This window comes from Bubalus kerabau, chromosome 1 (assembly GCF_029407905.1).
Source record: "Bubalus kerabau isolate K-KA32 ecotype Philippines breed swamp buffalo chromosome 1, PCC_UOA_SB_1v2, whole genome shotgun sequence".
Taxonomy (NCBI): Eukaryota; Metazoa; Chordata; class Mammalia; order Artiodactyla; family Bovidae; genus Bubalus; species Bubalus kerabau.
The window spans coordinates 179,387,258-179,403,784 of NC_073624.1; the positions used below are offsets into that span (position 1 = coordinate 179,387,258).

The 16,527-nt window shown below is 39.7% G+C and overlaps 1 protein-coding gene across 1 annotated transcript; it reads left to right on the plus strand.

Annotated features, from left to right (window-relative positions):
- The first annotated feature begins 11,887 nt into the window (after positions 1 to 11,887).
- Positions 11,888 to 15,178, plus strand: LOC129641986 (adhesion G protein-coupled receptor E2-like). The gene is made up of 3 exons (XM_055566554.1): positions 11,888 to 12,092; positions 12,178 to 12,288; positions 14,326 to 15,178. The coding sequence occupies exons 1-3, from the start codon at positions 11,925 to 11,927 to the stop codon at positions 14,341 to 14,343; spliced, it is 297 nt and encodes a 98-aa protein (XP_055422529.1). The 5' UTR covers positions 11,888 to 11,924; the 3' UTR covers positions 14,344 to 15,178.
- The last annotated feature ends 1,349 nt before the right edge of the window (positions 15,179 to 16,527 follow it).

The window sequence follows — 16,527 nt, forward strand, 5'->3', positions numbered from 1 at the left end:
CATTGAGGATAATGTTTGCTGTGGGTTTGTCATATATAGCTTTTATTATGTTGAGGTATGTTCCTTCTATTCCTGCTTTCTGGAGAGTTTTGATCATAAATGGATGTTGAATTTTGTCAAAGGCTTTCTCTGCATCTATTGAGATAATAATATGGCTTTTATTTTTCAATTTGTTAATGTGGTGTATTACATTGATTGATTTGTGGATATTGAAGAATCCTTGCCTCCCTGGGATAAAGCCCACTTGGCCATGATGTATGATCTTTTTAATGTGTTGTTGGATTCTGATTGCTAGAATTTTGTTAAGGATTTTTGCATCTATGTTCATCAGTGATATTGGCCTGTAGTTTTCTTTTTTTGTGGGATCTTTGTCAGGTTTTGGTATTAGGGTGATGGTGGCCTCATAGAATGAGTTTGGAAGTTTATCTTCCTCTGCAATTTTCTGGAAGAGTTTGCATAGGATAGGTGTTAGCTCTTCTCTAAATTTTTGGTAGAATTCAGCTGTGAAGCCGTCTGGACCTGGGCTTTTGTTTGCTGGGAGATTTCTGATTTCAGTTTCAATTTCCGTGCTTGTGTTGGGTTTGTTAAGATTTTCTATCTTGCCTCTCAGGTTTGGAAAGTTGTACTTTTCTAGGAATTTGTCCATTTCTTCCAAGTTGTCCATTTTATTGGCATATAATTGCTGATAGTAATCTCTTATGATCCTTTGTATTTCTGTGTTGTCTGTTGTGATCTCTCCATTTTCATTTCTATTTTATTGATTTGATTTTTCTCCCTTTGTTTCTTGATGAGTCTAGCTAAGGGTTTGTCAATTTTATTTATTCTTTCGATGAACCAGCTTTTGGCTTTGTTGATTTTTACTATGGTCTCTTTTGTTTCTTTTGCATTTATTTCTGCTCTAATTTTTATGATTTCTTTCCTTCTACTAACGCTGGGGCTCTTCATTTCTTCCTTTTCTAGTTGCTTTAGGTGTAGAGTTAGGTTGTTTATTTGACTTTTTTCTTGTTTCTTGAGGTATGCCTGTATTGCTATGAACTTTCCCCTTAGGACTGCTTTTACAGTGTCCCACAGGTTTTGGGTTGTTGTGTTTTCATTTTCATTCGTTTCTATGCAAATTTTGATTTCTTTTTTGATTTCTTCTGTGATTTGTTGGTTATTCAGCAGCGTGTTGTTCAGCCTCCATATGTTGGAATCTTTAATAGTTTTTCTCCTGTAATTAGATCTAATCTTACTGCATTGTGGTCAGAAAAGATGCTTGGAATGATTTCTATTTTTTTGAATTTACCAAGGCTAGATTTATGGCCCAGGATGTGATCTATCCTGGAGAAGGTTCCATGTAGCTTGAGAAAAAGGTGAAATTCATTGTTTTGGGGTGAAATGTCCTATAGATATCAATTAGGTCTAACTGGTCTATTGCATCGTTTAAAGTTTGTGTTTCCTTGTTAATTTTCTGTTTAGTTGATCTATCCGTAGGTGTGAGTGGGGTATTAAAGTCTCCCACTATTATTGTGTTATTGTTAATTTCTCCTTTCATACTTGTTAGCATTTGTCTTACATATTGTGGTGCTCCCGTGTTGGGTGCATATATGTTTATAATTGTTATATCTTCTTCTTGGATTGATCCTTTGATCATTATGTAGTGACCTTCTTTGTCTCTTTTCACAGCCTTTGTTTTAAAGTCTATTTTATCTGATATGAGTATTGCTACTCCTGCTTTCTTTTGGTCCCTATTTGCATGGAAAATCTTTTTCCAGCCCTTCACTTTCAGTCTGTATGTGTCCCCTGTTTTGAGGTAGGTTTCTTGTAGACAACATATATAGGGGTCCTGTTTTTGTATCCATTCAGCCAGTCTTTGTCTTTTGGTTGGGGCATTCAACCCATTTACGTTTAAGGTAATTACTGATAAGTATGATCCCAATGCCATTTACTTTATCGTTTTGGGTTCAAATTTATACACCTTTTTTGTGTTTCCTGTCTAGAGAATATCCTTTAGTGTTTGTTGGACAGCTGGTTTGGTGGTGCTGAATTCTCTCAGCTTCTGCTTCTCTGAAAAGCTTTTGATTTCTCCTTCATATTTGAATGAGATCCTTGCTGGGTACAATAATCTGGGCTGTAGGTTATTTTCTTTCATCATTGTAAGTATGCCTTGCCATTCCCTCCTGGCCTGAAGAGTTTCTATTGAAAGATCAGCTGTTATCCTTATGGGTATTCCCTTGTGTGTTATTTGTTGTTTTTCCCTTGCTGCTTTTAATATTTGTTCTTTGTGTTTGATCTTTGTTAATTTGATTAATATGTGTCTTTGGGTGTTTCGGCTTGGGTTTATCCTGTTTGGGACTCTCTGGGTTTCTTGGACTTGGGTGATTATTTCCTTCCCCATTTTAGGGAAGTTTTCAACTATTATCTCCTCAAGTATTTTCTCATGGTCTTCCTTTTTGTCTTCTTCTTCTGGGACCCCTATGATTCGAATGTTGTAGCATTTAATATTGTCCTGGACGTCTCTGAGATTGTCCTCATTTCTTTTAATTCGTTTTTCTTTTATCCTCTCTGATTCATTTATTTCTACCATTCTATCTTCTAATTCACTAATCCTATCTTCTGCCTCTGTTATTTTACTATTTGTTCCCTCCAGCGTGTTTTTGATCTCATTTATTGCATTATTCATTATATATTGACTCTTTTTTATTTCTTCTAGGTCCTTGTTAAACCTTTCTTGCATCTTCTCAATCCTTGTCTCCAGGCTATTTATCTGTGATTCCATTTTGATTTCAAGATTTTGGATCAATTTCACTATCATTATTTGGAATTCTTTCTCAGGTAGATTCCCTATCTCTTCCTCTTTTATTTGGTTTGGTGGGCATTTATCCTGTTCCTTTATCTGCTGGGTATTCCTCTGTCTCTTCATCTTGTTTAAATTGCTGAGTTTGGGGTCTCCTTTCTGTATTCTGGCAGTTTGTGGAGTTCTCTTTATTGTGGCATTTCCTCACTGTGTGTGGGTTTGTACAGGTGGCTTGTCAAGGTTTCCTGGATAGGGAAGCTTGTGTTGGTGTTCTGGTGGGTGGAGCTGTATTTCTTCTCTCTGGAGTGCAATGAAGTGTCCAGTAATGAGTTATGAGATGTCTATGGTTTTGGGGTGACTTTGGGCAGCCTGTATCTTGGAGCTCAGGGCTGTGTTCCTGTGTTGCTGGAGAATTTGCTTGGTATGTCTTTCTCTGGAACTTGTTGGCCCTTGTGTGGTGCTTGGTTTCAGTGTAGGTATGGAGGCGTTTGATGAGCTCCTGTCAATTAATGTTCCTTGGAGTCAGGAGTTCCCTGGATTCAGGGTTTGGACTTAAGCCTCCTGCTTCCAGTTGTCAGTCTTATTTTTACAGTAGTCTCAAAACTACTCCTTCTATACAGCACCATTTATAAAACATCTAGGTTAAAGATGAAAAGTTTCTCCACAGTGAGGGACACCCAGAAATGTTCACAGAGTTACATGGAGAAGAGAAGAGGGAGGAGGGAGTTAGAGGTGACCCAAATGAGATGAGGTGGAATCAATAGAGGAGAGAGGGGCTAGCCAGTAATCACTTCCTTATGTGCACTCCACAACTGGACCACTCAGAGATGTTCACAGAGTTATACAGAGAAGAGAAGAGAGAGGAAGGAGACAGAGGTGGCCAGGAGAATAAAAGGGGGGAATGAAAAGGAGAGAGACAGATCCAGCCAGTAATCAGTTCCCTAAGTGTTCTCCACCTTCTGGAACACACAGAAATTCACAGAGTTGGGTAGAGTAGAGAGGGGTTAGGGAGGAGACACAGGCGACCTGGTGGAGAAAAAGGAGAGTCCAAAGGGGGAGAGAGCAGTCAAGCCAGTAATTGCGCTCCCAAGAAAAAAAATAGATACTGAAGATTGGGTTCTTAAAGGTACAAAATTGATAACAAATATCAAAAAACAAAAATTAAAAATCTAGAGTAGAGTTTAGAATTTCAAAAATACAATGTTAAAGAAAAGAAGAAGAAAAATAAGAGAAAAAAAAAGTCACAAAAATTATAAAGAAAATATGGGTACAAAACTGATAACAAATACCAAAAAACATAAATTAAAAACCTAGAGTAGAGTTTGGAATTTCAGAAATACAATGTTAAAGAAAAGAAGAAGGGAAAGAAAGAAAAAAAAAGTCACAAAAATTATATAAAATAAATATAGGTATAAAATTGATAACAAATACCAAAAAGCTAAATTTAAAAGTCTAGAGTAGTTTGGAATTTCAAAACTACAATGTTAAAGAAAATAAGAAGAAAAAAAAAAGAAAGAGAAAAAGAAGAAAAAAAAGTCACAAAAATTATAAAAAATATATATATGAAGTTTGCTTTTGGTGTACGAGACAGCAAAAGAGACACTGATGTATAGAACAGTCTTATGGACTCTGTTGGAGAGGGAGAGGGTGGGAAGATTTGGGAGAATGGTATTGAAACATGTGTAATATCATGTATGAAACGAGTTGCCTGTCTAGGTTCGATGCACGATACTGGATGCTTGGGGCTGGTGCACTGGGACGACCCAGAGGGATGGTATGGGGAGGAAGGAGGGAGGAGGGTTCAGGATGGGGAACACATGTATACCTGTGGTGGCTTCATTTCGATATTTGGCAAAACTAATACAATTTTGTAAAGTTTAAAAATAAAATAAAATTAAAAAAAATAAAGTAAAAAAATAGGGTCTTTTTTTTTGCAAAGTAATAGTAGGTTATAAAAGTGAAAATTAAAGGAGTAATAGAGGACTTAAATTTTTTAAAAAATTTTTAAAAAAGAAAGAAAGAATGAATGATCGTAAAAATAGTAAAAATATATCTAGGACTTTCTCTGGTGTTGTTGTGGGTATTGTGGGGTCAGTTCATTTTCGGCTAGTTTCTTGGTCCAGCTTATATTTCTCAAGATCTATAGGCCCCTTCCTATGTAGTTGGTACTAACCACAGGGTTTTAATCTATTGCACCTGTGGCTTCCAAGGCGGTTCCCTCTGTTATAGCTTCTTCTGTTTGCTGGTCTCTTCAGTGTCTGATTTCCGCTCTGACACAAAGGGGTCAATGGTGGACCCTTTTTTTTTTTTTTTTTTTTTTTTAGGCTCACTTGTTCAGTCACACTGTGGGGAGGGAGGGACGCTGCAAACAAATAACACTGGCGTGTGCTCGCAGTGCCTCAGCCACACTGGGCCTGCCCCTGCTCACGGCGTGTGTACCCTCCCTGCCCACACTGCTCAGGCTCTAGGTTGCTCTGCCGGGAACCATCCGAGGCCGGCCCTGGGCTGCATGCACCTCCCAAGTCTATGCCGCTCAGTTTCAGGCACTCGGGTAGTCTTCAGAGGCGCAGACTCGGTTGGGCCTGCGTTTTGTGCCCTTCCCAGGTCCAAGCAGCTCAGGTGATGAGGTTTTTGGTGAGCGCGGTCCCTGTGAGTTTACACCTCCCCCCGGCTCGGTTTTCTGGGTATACAACCGGCGCACCTTCTCAGGCGGATGTTGACCGTCCAGAACCCCAAGAAGTCTTAGTTAGCAAAGAAGCCTGCTTAAAGTTTTGTAGATAATGTCTCTCTGGGGCTGCAAATGCCCCCTTCCGGCTCTGGCTGCCTGTCACTGGAGGGGGATGATCTGCAGCTGGCTATCTCTGTTCAGTCCTTTGTTCCGTGCACGGGCCTGACGGTGTCTTAGGTTAGGGCTGGCTTTTCACGTGATAGTTATCCCACAGTCTGGTTTGCTAGCCCAAGTTATTTCACTCAGATAGCACTTGGGGCATTCAGGCCAGATCCTTACTCTTACTCTAAATGATGCAGCCCGTGCCTCTCTGCCCAGCCCCTGCTTGCTAGTGGTGGGTGCAGGCGTCTGCGCTGCTTCTCCACTGGGGGAGTTACCATTGGGCTTGTAATCTGTGGGTTTTAATTGTTTATTTTTCCTCTCTGTTATGTTGCCCTCTGTGCTTCCAAGGCTCGGCACAGACTCGGCAGTGAGAGTGTTTCCTGGTGTTTGGAAACTTCTCTATTTTTAAGACTCCCTTCCCAGGATGGAGCTCCATCCCTCCCTCTTTTGTCTCTTTTTTTTGTCTTTTATATTTTTTCATACCTCCTTTCGAAGACAATGGGCTGCTTTTCTGGGTGCCTGATGTCCTCTGTCAGCATTCAGAAGTTGTTTTGTGGAATTTACTTGGCGTTTAAATGTTCTTTTGATGAATTTGTGGGGGAGAAAGTGGTCTCCCCATCCTATTCCTCTGCCACCTTAGCTCCTCCCTAGTTTTAACTTTTAAATGTAGATCTTCAACCTACTTTGAGTTAATTTTTTAAACATTTATTGTGTGAAGTAGGTCACTGAATTCCTTCATTTGCTTATGAAAAACCAGATGTCTCAGTATCATTGTTGAACAGATTTTTCTTTGGCCATTGAAGGATCTTGTTACTGCTTCTTGAAGATCAACTGACCATAGATGAATGAATTTATTACTGGATCCTCAATTCTGTTTTGCTGGTCTGTATTCAAATGGCAACTTCACACTGTTTTGAATACTGTGGTTTGGCAGTAAGTTTTGAAATCAGAAATTATAACTCCTCCAAATTTGTTTTTCATTTTTAAGATTGCTTTGTTTTTCCAGGCCACTTGTAATCCTTTATAGATTATAGGATGAACTTTCCATTTCTAACAAAAATTAATTAAATGATGTCAGAATTTTGATACAGATTACATTGAATCTATAGATTATTTCAGGGACTTTTGAGATATATGATGGTTCCAATCCATAAATATAGGATGTCTTATGACTTATTTAGAGTTTCTAATTTCTTTCAAAAGTCTTTTGTAGTTTTCAATATACAAATTTTGAGTTCCTTGAATAAGAATTTTCCTTGTATTTTGTTGACTATGTGTGTATCTATGTTCATAATAGATATTGGCTTTCTATTGAGATTTCTGTGATATATTATCTTGTTTTGTTCTTTGGTAATTATGGTCTCATAGAATTATTTAGGTAGTGCTCTTTCTCTTCTATTCTGTGGAAGAGTTTACAAAGAATTAGTGTTAATTATTTCGTGCATGGCTGGGAAAATTCACTGTAGAAGCCAGCTGTCCTGGTCTTTTCATTTTGGAGAGGTTTGGATACTGATTCAATGTACTTAACTGTTACTGGATTGTTCTGATTTTCTAATTTATTAAGTCACTTTTTGGTATACCATGTCTCTAGGAATTTCTCCATTTTACCTAGGTTTCCTAACATGTTGTTGAATAATTGTTTATAATGTTCTCTTACAATCATTTGTAAATTCAAATGATATACACATATGCCATCATTATGTGTACTGAATGGTATTACTTATAACAAATAATACCATTATGTGTATATAATATGCATTATGTAATATATGGCATGTTTGCATATTTATAAAATTTTTATTTTTATGTATGCAAATAATGGAAGTATGTGTTCCACTATTGGCACAATTACTAATTTAACTCCCTTCTATAACCTTCACAACTCTTAGAAATGTCACTGAAGGGACTGGATAAAGAAGATAAGAATGTCACCTTGATTCAGAATAACATAATGATGATACTGATCTGGGATATAGTGCATAAATCTAATGACTCAGGTAATGGTTGTGGCAGGGTACAGGTCCCTAGGGATTCAAAGTAGGACACAATACTCAAAGAAGAAATAAACAGAAATGTATACTTTAAAGGGAACTATGGGTAATGGTGGGACCACGGGGATATAGTTCATTAAAAGAGGAGTCATGTTGGATACCCCAAGATACCAACCTTGCCCTTGTCCTGCAGGTCCCATTGTGGTGGGCCTTATCTCTACATCTGGGATTGAAAAGTTGCTGAATAAGCCCCCCGATCATGGATGCTGAGGAACAGGCAGCTCCACATGGGACACACAAGGAAATGCTACAGGAAATCCCCCCTACCCTGCTGTCTGATGTCATATCTGCCTTTATCAGCAACAGTAACACACAGAACCTCCGTTCTCCAAATTTGTCTTCAAACATGTGAGTCCTGGGGGGATGAAGCTGTGGGTGTGGGAGAGACCTGAGTCCTGGGCACAGCCTTTGTGCTTCAGGGATGTCCATCACGGGTGCATCATATCCCAAGGAAAGTCCATCATGAACTAGATTTGGGTCAGCATTTCTGAGCAACAGAACCACCAGCTCAAACCTACTTCCTGTTTCTACAGTCAAGGACCCCTGAAACAAAGGGGAAGGTGCACTGCGTCTTCTGGGAGCAGGGCCAGAATGGAAGTGGCCATTGGGCAACCAGAGGCTGCAGGACGATGGACAGCAGAGACGACAGCACCACCTGCCAGTGCACCCACTTCAGCAGCTTTGCTGTCCTCATGGCCCACTACGATGCGCAGGTGACACCCCTCAGAGGGGCTGCATTCAATATCTTGATGTGGAACAAATTCTCACACATGTAAAACCTGAAAAAAATACACTCTCCCAGTTATCGCAGGTCAGTGATCTGGCATGGTATAGCAGGGTTGTCTGCTCAGGTTCTTCCAAGGCTGAAATCATTCTGTCAGCCTAGACTGCATTCTGATCTGAGATTTGGGGTCCTCCTCTAACCCTCTAATTTTTGGCACAATTCAGTTCCTTGTGGTGGTAGGACTGAGGTCTCCTTGACTTCCTATCTGTCAGCAGGTCTCCATGTTTAGCTCTTAGGGCTACCTGCATTTCTTCACATGTGAAACTGTCTTGGGAACTTTAATACAGTACAAAAATTAGTTTTATGCAATAAGCCAAGTATTCTCAAAAGTTAAAGTGCATCAGAATCATCTGGAGGGCTTGTTATTTATTTTTAAACATTTTATTCCTAAAAAAAAAAAATCAAACATAGAGACATGCTGCAAAAATAAATTTGGTGCTACCATACTCAATTGCTTTTTATCCAGAAGCACCTAATTTGCAGGTTTTAACATTCATTTTCTTCATCTTTTGTGCATCTACTACTGCCTTTCTCTGTCTACCTACCCAGACTAGTAATAAAAGGCAATTGGCAGGTATTTTTTCCTTGTCCTCAAGGACTTTGGATGATTTCCAAAAATAGAGGAGCTTCCCAGGTGGTTCAGTAGTAAGGAATCCACCTACCAATGCAGAAGACGCAGGAGACTCAGGTTTAAAAACCTGGGTTGGGAAGATCCCCCAGAGGAGGATATGGCAACCCACTTCAGCATTCTTGGCTGGAAAATTCCATGGACAGAAGAGCCTGGCAGCCTATAGTCCATGAGGTTGTAAAGAGTCAGACACAGTTGAGAGACTGAGCATGCATCCAGGCCAAAAAGAGACAGACAATATGAATTTTAGGCTACCGCTATCATCTAAGTATAGTAGTTTTCCTCTTTTACCCATGAATTTAGTTCTAAATCTGTACGAATCAGTGGCCTATTTTACCAAAGAATTTAGTTCTAATTCTGCAAGGATTAGCGGCCAGCCATGAAGAAGTATTACAGGGATAAAGTGTGTTGAATTCAGAGTTAGGAGTTGATACTTGCACATCATGACTGGTTCAGTTCAGTTCAGTCTCTCAATCGTGTCCGACTCTTTGAGACCGTATGGACTGCAGCATGCCAGGACTCCCTGTCCATCACCAACTCGCAGAATTTACTCAAACTCATGTCCATTGAGTCAGTAATGCCAACACTTTTTTTTTTTTTTTAATGCCATCCAACCAATTCATCCTCTGTCATCCCCTTCTCCTCCTGCCTTCAATCTTTCCCAACATCAGGGTCTTTTCAAATCAGTCAGCACTTTGCATCAAGTGGCCAAAGTACTGGAGTTTCAGCTTTAGCATCAGACCTTCCAATGAACATTCAGGACTGATTTCCTTTAGGATGGACTGGTTGGATCTCCTTGCAGTCCAAGGGACTCTCAAGAGTCTTGTCCAACACCACAGTTCAAAAGCATCTATTCCTCAGCTCTCAGCTATCTTTATAGTCCAACTCTCACATACATACATGACTCCTGGAAAAACCTTACTAGATGGACCTTTGTTGGCAAAGTAATGTCTCTGCTTTTCAATATGCTATCTAGGTTGGTCATAACTTTCCTTCCAAGGAGTAAGCATCTTTTTATTTCATGGCTGCAATCACCATCTGCAGTGACTTTGGAGCCCAAAAAAAGAAAGTCTGACACTGTTTCCACTGTTTCCCCATCTGTTTCCCATGAAGTGATGGGACCAGATGCCATGATCTTAGTTTTCTGAATGTTGAGCTTTAAGCCAACTTTTTCACTCTCCCCTTTCACTTTCATCAAGAGGTTCTTTAGTTCTTCTTCACTTTCTGCCATAAGGGTGGTGTAATCTGTATACCTGAGATTATTGATATTTCTCCCGGCAATCTTGATTCCAGCTTGTGCTTCATCCAACCCAGCACTTCGCATGATGTACTCTGCATATAAGTTAAATAAGCACAGTGACAATATATAGCCTTGACATACTCCTTTTCCTATTTGGAACCAGTCTGTTGTTACATGTCCAGTTCTAACTGTTGCTTCCTGACCTGCATACAGGTTTCTCAAGAGGCAAGTCAAGTGGTCTGGTATTCCCATCTCTTGAAGAATTTTCCACAGTTTATTGTGATCCACAGTCAAAGGCTTTGGCATAGTCAATAAAGCAGAAATAGACCTTTTTTGGAAACTTGCTTTTTCAATGATCTAGTGGATGTTGGCAATTTGATCTCTGGTTCCTCTGCCTTTTCTAAGAATAGCTTGAACATCTGGTAGTTCATGGTTCACGTACTGTTAAAGTCTGGCTTGGAAAATTTTGAGCATTTCTTTGATAGTGTGTGAGATGAGTGCAATTGTGTGGTAGTTTGAGCATTCTTTGGCATTGACTTTCTTTGGGATTGGAATGAAAACTGACCTTTTCCAGTCCTGTGCCACTGCTGAGTTTCCAAATTTGCTGGCATATTGAGTGCAGCACTTTCACAGCATCATCTTTCAGGATTTGAAATAGCTCAACTGGAATTCCACCACCCCCACTAGCTTTGTTCGTAGTGATGCTTTCTAAGGCCCACTTGACTTCACATTCCAGGATGTCTGCCTCTAGGTGAGTGATCACACCATTGTGATCTGGGTCATGAAGATCTTTTTGTATAGTTCTTCTGTGTATTCTTGCCATCTCTTCTTAATATCTTCTGCTTCTGTTAGGTCCATACCATTTCTGTCCTTTATTGAGCCCATCTTTGCATGAAATGTTCCCTTGGTATCTCTAATTTTCTTGAAGAGCTCTCTAGTCTTTCGCATTGTGTTGTTTTCCTCTATTTCTTTTCATTGATCACTGAAGAAGGCTTTCTTATCTCTCCCTGCTACTCTTTGGAACTCTGCATTTCACAAACCTTACCATTTACTGGGAAGACAAATACAGTGGAATTTTATATTTGTTAATTATATTTGACAATAGTCAACTACATTTGTTAAATGGGAGATCCCTCTGCCCTTGTCCCTTCAATGATGTCCCTATCTTTTTCCTTTCCATGAATTGACCTAGACCATTCTTTGCTCAGATGATTCACTCTATGTAAATGAAAGAAAGCAAAGGACATACCTAGCCTCTTAGAAGATTTGACATGTGGATATCAACCTGGTTTTACCAGGTGGTTTGTGAAATCAGAAATCTTCCCTTTGTTATTGTTTATGCACAGGGCCAGCACAAAACATCTATGGTAATATCAGTTGATTGAAACAGAATATTCATACAACATCATATTACTGAAACTCACATTATGAAGTGTCACTACCAACTTCAGTCCAAGATAAATGCCATTCTGAACCCAAAGAAACATTTAGAGAATCATTCACAGTAAAGATCAAGAGTGGCTACAACCGAGTCAGAGACATCCAGCAGTAGAGAAGAAAAGGCCTTGATTGTGTTGCTCAGGGTGCATTGTGAGCCTCTTTTCTCCTCCCACGGATGCTGACATCTAAAGCCACAGTTCAGTTCTTCATCTTGGGATGCACATGGTGGCTGGAAATCCTGCATGTGGGACTGGTTGCCCACGTCATGGCCTACCTCTTCACCATCATCAACGGTCTGCAGGGTTTCTTCATCTTCCTGAGGCACTGCCTCCTCAGCCAGCAGGTACCACTATCTGACTCCACCCCAGGACTCGTCCAATCCTCACTCCTCTCTGTGAGCTGATCCAGAGCATGATTTGCCTCTACAGGTGCAAAAGCAATACAAGATAAGGTTCAAAGGGATCAAGAAAACCAAAGCTGAATTTGAGGAGTACACGCTTTCCAGCAGGGCTATGTTGGAACCCTCTAAACACAGTGAGGTAAGATCATGCACTGTTCCCCAGAGCACTTCACTCACTGATCAATTGAGCAGCACATGCCTATCACACTGGACAATTGGGTATAAAGCAGGCGATACCCTATTATGACTCACTTAGGTTTATATCTAGGCTCACTCAGAACATTTCTCTGTCATGGAAAAAGGTCTTCCTCTACTTCTGCTCATTGTGTTTCTATGCTCATCTTAACTCTTGTACATAACTATCTTCTTATTCTCCACCTGGGTTGAGCACCCATTTTCTATAACATGCTGCACGGACTTTTTCGTGCACAAAATATGTTAAAAAAAAAAAAAAAAAAAAAAACAGAGAATGGTCCTATGTTAGGCTCAACTTAAACAGTAACTCTGGATCTGAAGCAGAGATGCACAAGCAATCCAGAGGCACTCATGTCAACCATGGTACCCCTCTATATGTGTATGTGCCTACCAAATCCCTTCAGTTGTGTCTGACTCTTTGCAACCCTATGGACCATAGCCCATCAGGCTTCTCTTTCCATGGGATTCTCTAGTCATGTATACTGGAGTGGGTTGTCATGTCCTCCTGCAGGGAATCTTCCTGACCCAGATATCAAATGCTTGTCTCTGGCATCTGCCTGCATTGGTAGGTGAGTTCTTTACCACTAACACCACCTCTATATAGAAAACAGTAAATACATGGTTTATATAGTCATAAAAGTAAGGTGACATAAGCATTACGTTAGACTGGAGAATTTCCTTCAGATTATGTAGTCATCCCTGGGATTTGCAACACACACAAACAATGCAAAACAGGATGATAATCACAGGGTTCATAGGAGAGATACTGGCAAGGTGAATCTTACCAAGTAATTTTATTTTTGTGTTTACACAAAGTTGTCATATTTTTTGTTTTATATATTCTTCATATCACCACTTGAAGGTAAGGTAAGTATTATGTTTCCCTTTGATAGGTAAAAAAACTGAGACCATGCTGCTAAGTCGCTTCAGTCATGTCCGACTCTGTGCGACCCCATAGATGGCAGCCCAACAGGCTCCCCCATCCCTAGGATTCTCCAGGCAAGAACACTGGAGTGGGTTGCCATTTCCTTCTCCAATGCATGAAAGTGAAAAGTAAAAGTGAAGTCGCTCAGTCGTGTCCAACTCTTAGCGACCCCATAGACTGCAGCCCACCAGGCTCCTCCGTCCATGGGATTTTCCAGGCAAGAGTACTGGAGTGGGGTGCTATCACCTTCTCCGTGGAGTCTATATAAATTGTGCAAAGACTTTAGCCCATCCTTGCTCCCAATATTGTTACTCTCTTGATGGTGTTCATTGATGCACAGAAGTTTTAATTTTTAAGAAGTCCAGTTTCTCTACTTTTTGTCCACTTCTCCTTCGGCTGTCTTATCTTAAAAACAATGACCTACCACAAGACCATAAAAATTTACACTTACATTTCTTCCAAGACTTTAGTAGTTTTAGTAACTGCATATAGGTATATCCATTTGGAATTAACTTTTTATTGGTATGAGTTTCATAACTTTTTGTGAGGTCCACCTTCAGCATATGGATATACAGTTGTCCCATCATCACTTATTGAAAAGATTACTCTTTCCCCAGGGACTTGTACTGACATCCTTGTTAAAATAAGTTACCATCAATAAGTTTTTATGCCTGCATTCTTGGCTCTTCCACTCATCTGTCTTGAGTCATGTTGTTTTGTAGTAAATTTTATTTTGGAGAATTGACTTTACCAATTTGTTCTTGTCAAGATTTTTCAACTATTTTGGATCCCATGAAGTCCCATGTAAATTCAAAGATATGCCTGTCAATTTCTGAGAAAAATTAACTGAGATATTGATAAGGACTGTATTGAATCTACAGGTCAATTTGGTGGAATGCTGCCATATTAACTGCATTATCTTCTGATCCATGAATATGGTATGTTTATCTATTGCTTTGAGTCTTCCCTGGCTTCTTTTGATGATCTTTTATAATTTTTAGTATAAAAGTGTACTATTTTCTAACAAGGTATTATTTTTCACACATTCCTTCTCAGAATTGGATTAACCAGTAAACCACATAATTTGCTGTCTTGGATGATGAGGAAAATTCTGAACTGTCATCTTTGTGGGAAAAAAAAAAAGACACTTTTTCATGTTTTTACAAGTAACTCTTCATGGAACCATTGTGGAAGAAAGGATGAAAGGAATGTCTGCTATTCAGATTGCTGGAGAATTTTAGTTTTCTGCTCCACATAGTATGCTCACTTCACTCCCAGCATAGTCAAGGAGTTACGACCCAATTCCCCAGTTTCCTTGGATTAAATCACCTGCTTCAATCTTTTTTCCTATAAAGTGCCTCTAATTGAAGATATATGACAAGGAAATTGAGCTTCAGAAGTCTATCTTAAAATGCAGGAAGAGAGGAAATAAGGTCAAACCCTACATGGAGGGTAAACAACTAATATGGTTTCCCAAGATTTTTCTGGATTATGTCCTAAAAAAACTTGAGTCACAGGAAACCTAGGGCAGTTGGTCTCCATACATGCATGCTTCAACTTCACTCTCCATTTCTAAAGATTACTAACATTTTCATTAGAAAAATATATTTTACTACTCATCATGCACTGCACTAAACTAAGAGAGATCAGGATTCTAATTTCACAGAGCTTAAATGATAAATAAAGTGCTTTATCAGAGTAAAATTGGAAGCCTGTGATTCTTACATCTTATAAGCTGAGCTGGATAAAAAATATATATTGTTACAGCACAGTTTTGTTTTCTTTACTTATATAACATATTATTACATATATAACAAATTATTTCTTTCTCAGAATGTTACCTAAGCAAGATCTAAACCAAAAGATTTCACCTACAATGAATGCCCTACAAACAGCCACTGACCCCATTGTATCTCTTTAAACCAAATGGAAAATGACGGGAAATGATCATAATACACTAAATTTAAAATGCCCTTCAGTTGCTGTTGTTTGTCACTAAGTCATGTTCAACTCTGTGGACTGCAGCCCACCAGGTTCTTCTGTCCATGGGATTTCCCAGAGAAGAATACTGGAGTGGGTTGCCATTTTCTTCTCTGGGGGATCTTCTCATTCCAGGGATCAAACCCATATCTCCTGCATTGGCAGGCAGATTCTTTATCACTGAGTTACCTGGGAAGCCTCATCAATGGGTATATGTTGTTCAGTTGATATGTCATGTCTGACTATTTGTGACCCCATTGACTGCAGCACAGCTCACTATCTCCTGGAGTCAGAAGATGTCCCTCACCATCCTGTCCTTCATCTCCTGGAGTTTGCCCAAGTTCATATCCATTGAATCGGTGATGCCATCCAACCATCTCATCCTCTGTCTTCCTCTGCTCTGTCTGCTGTCAATCTTTCCCAGCATCAGGGTCTCTTCCAATGAGTCAGCTCTTCACATCAGGTGACCAAAGTGTTGGAGCTTCAGCTTCAGCATCAGTCCCTTCACCATCAGCATTCAGGGTTGATTTCCTTTAGGACTGACTGGTTTGATCTCCTTGCTTTCCAAGGGACTCTCAAGAGTCTTCTCCATCACTACGGTTTGAAAGCATTAACTCTTTGGCACTCTGCCTTCTTTGTTGTCCAGTTCTCACATAGGTACATGACTACTGGAAAAACCATAGCCTTGACTATACACGCCTTTGATGGCAGAGTGATGTCTTTGTTTTCAACACACTGTCTAGGTTTGTCATAGCTTTCCTGCCAAGTAGCAGTCATCTTCTAATTTCATGGCTGCAGTCACTATCCACAGTGATTTTAGAGCCTAAAAAGAGGAAATATGTCACTGCTTCCACCTTTTCCCCTTATATTTGCCATGAAGGGATAGGACCATATGCCATGATCTTCGTTTTTTAATATTAAATTTTAAGCCAGCTTTTTCACTCTCCTCCTTCACCCTCATCAAGAGACTCTTTAGTTCCTCTTAGCTTTCTGTCATTAAAATGGGTATCATCCACATATCTGAGGTTGTTGCTATTGAGAGAGTCATTTCCTAGGCAGGTTGATAAGAAGTCTAGGGGTCCCCAAGGAGAGAGGGGTCTGGAATCCTCAAGGAGGAAGAAAGGGCAAACTTTTTTTTCCTTCTCTACATTCCTTAGGATTATATAACAATAATGTATCCTGCCTGAGGACAGTCTCTGGATTAAACCTTCTGGCTAAGTCTGCTATCTTAGAATGTAAATAATGGGAGTAGACCTGGTCTTTACAAGGATTATATAA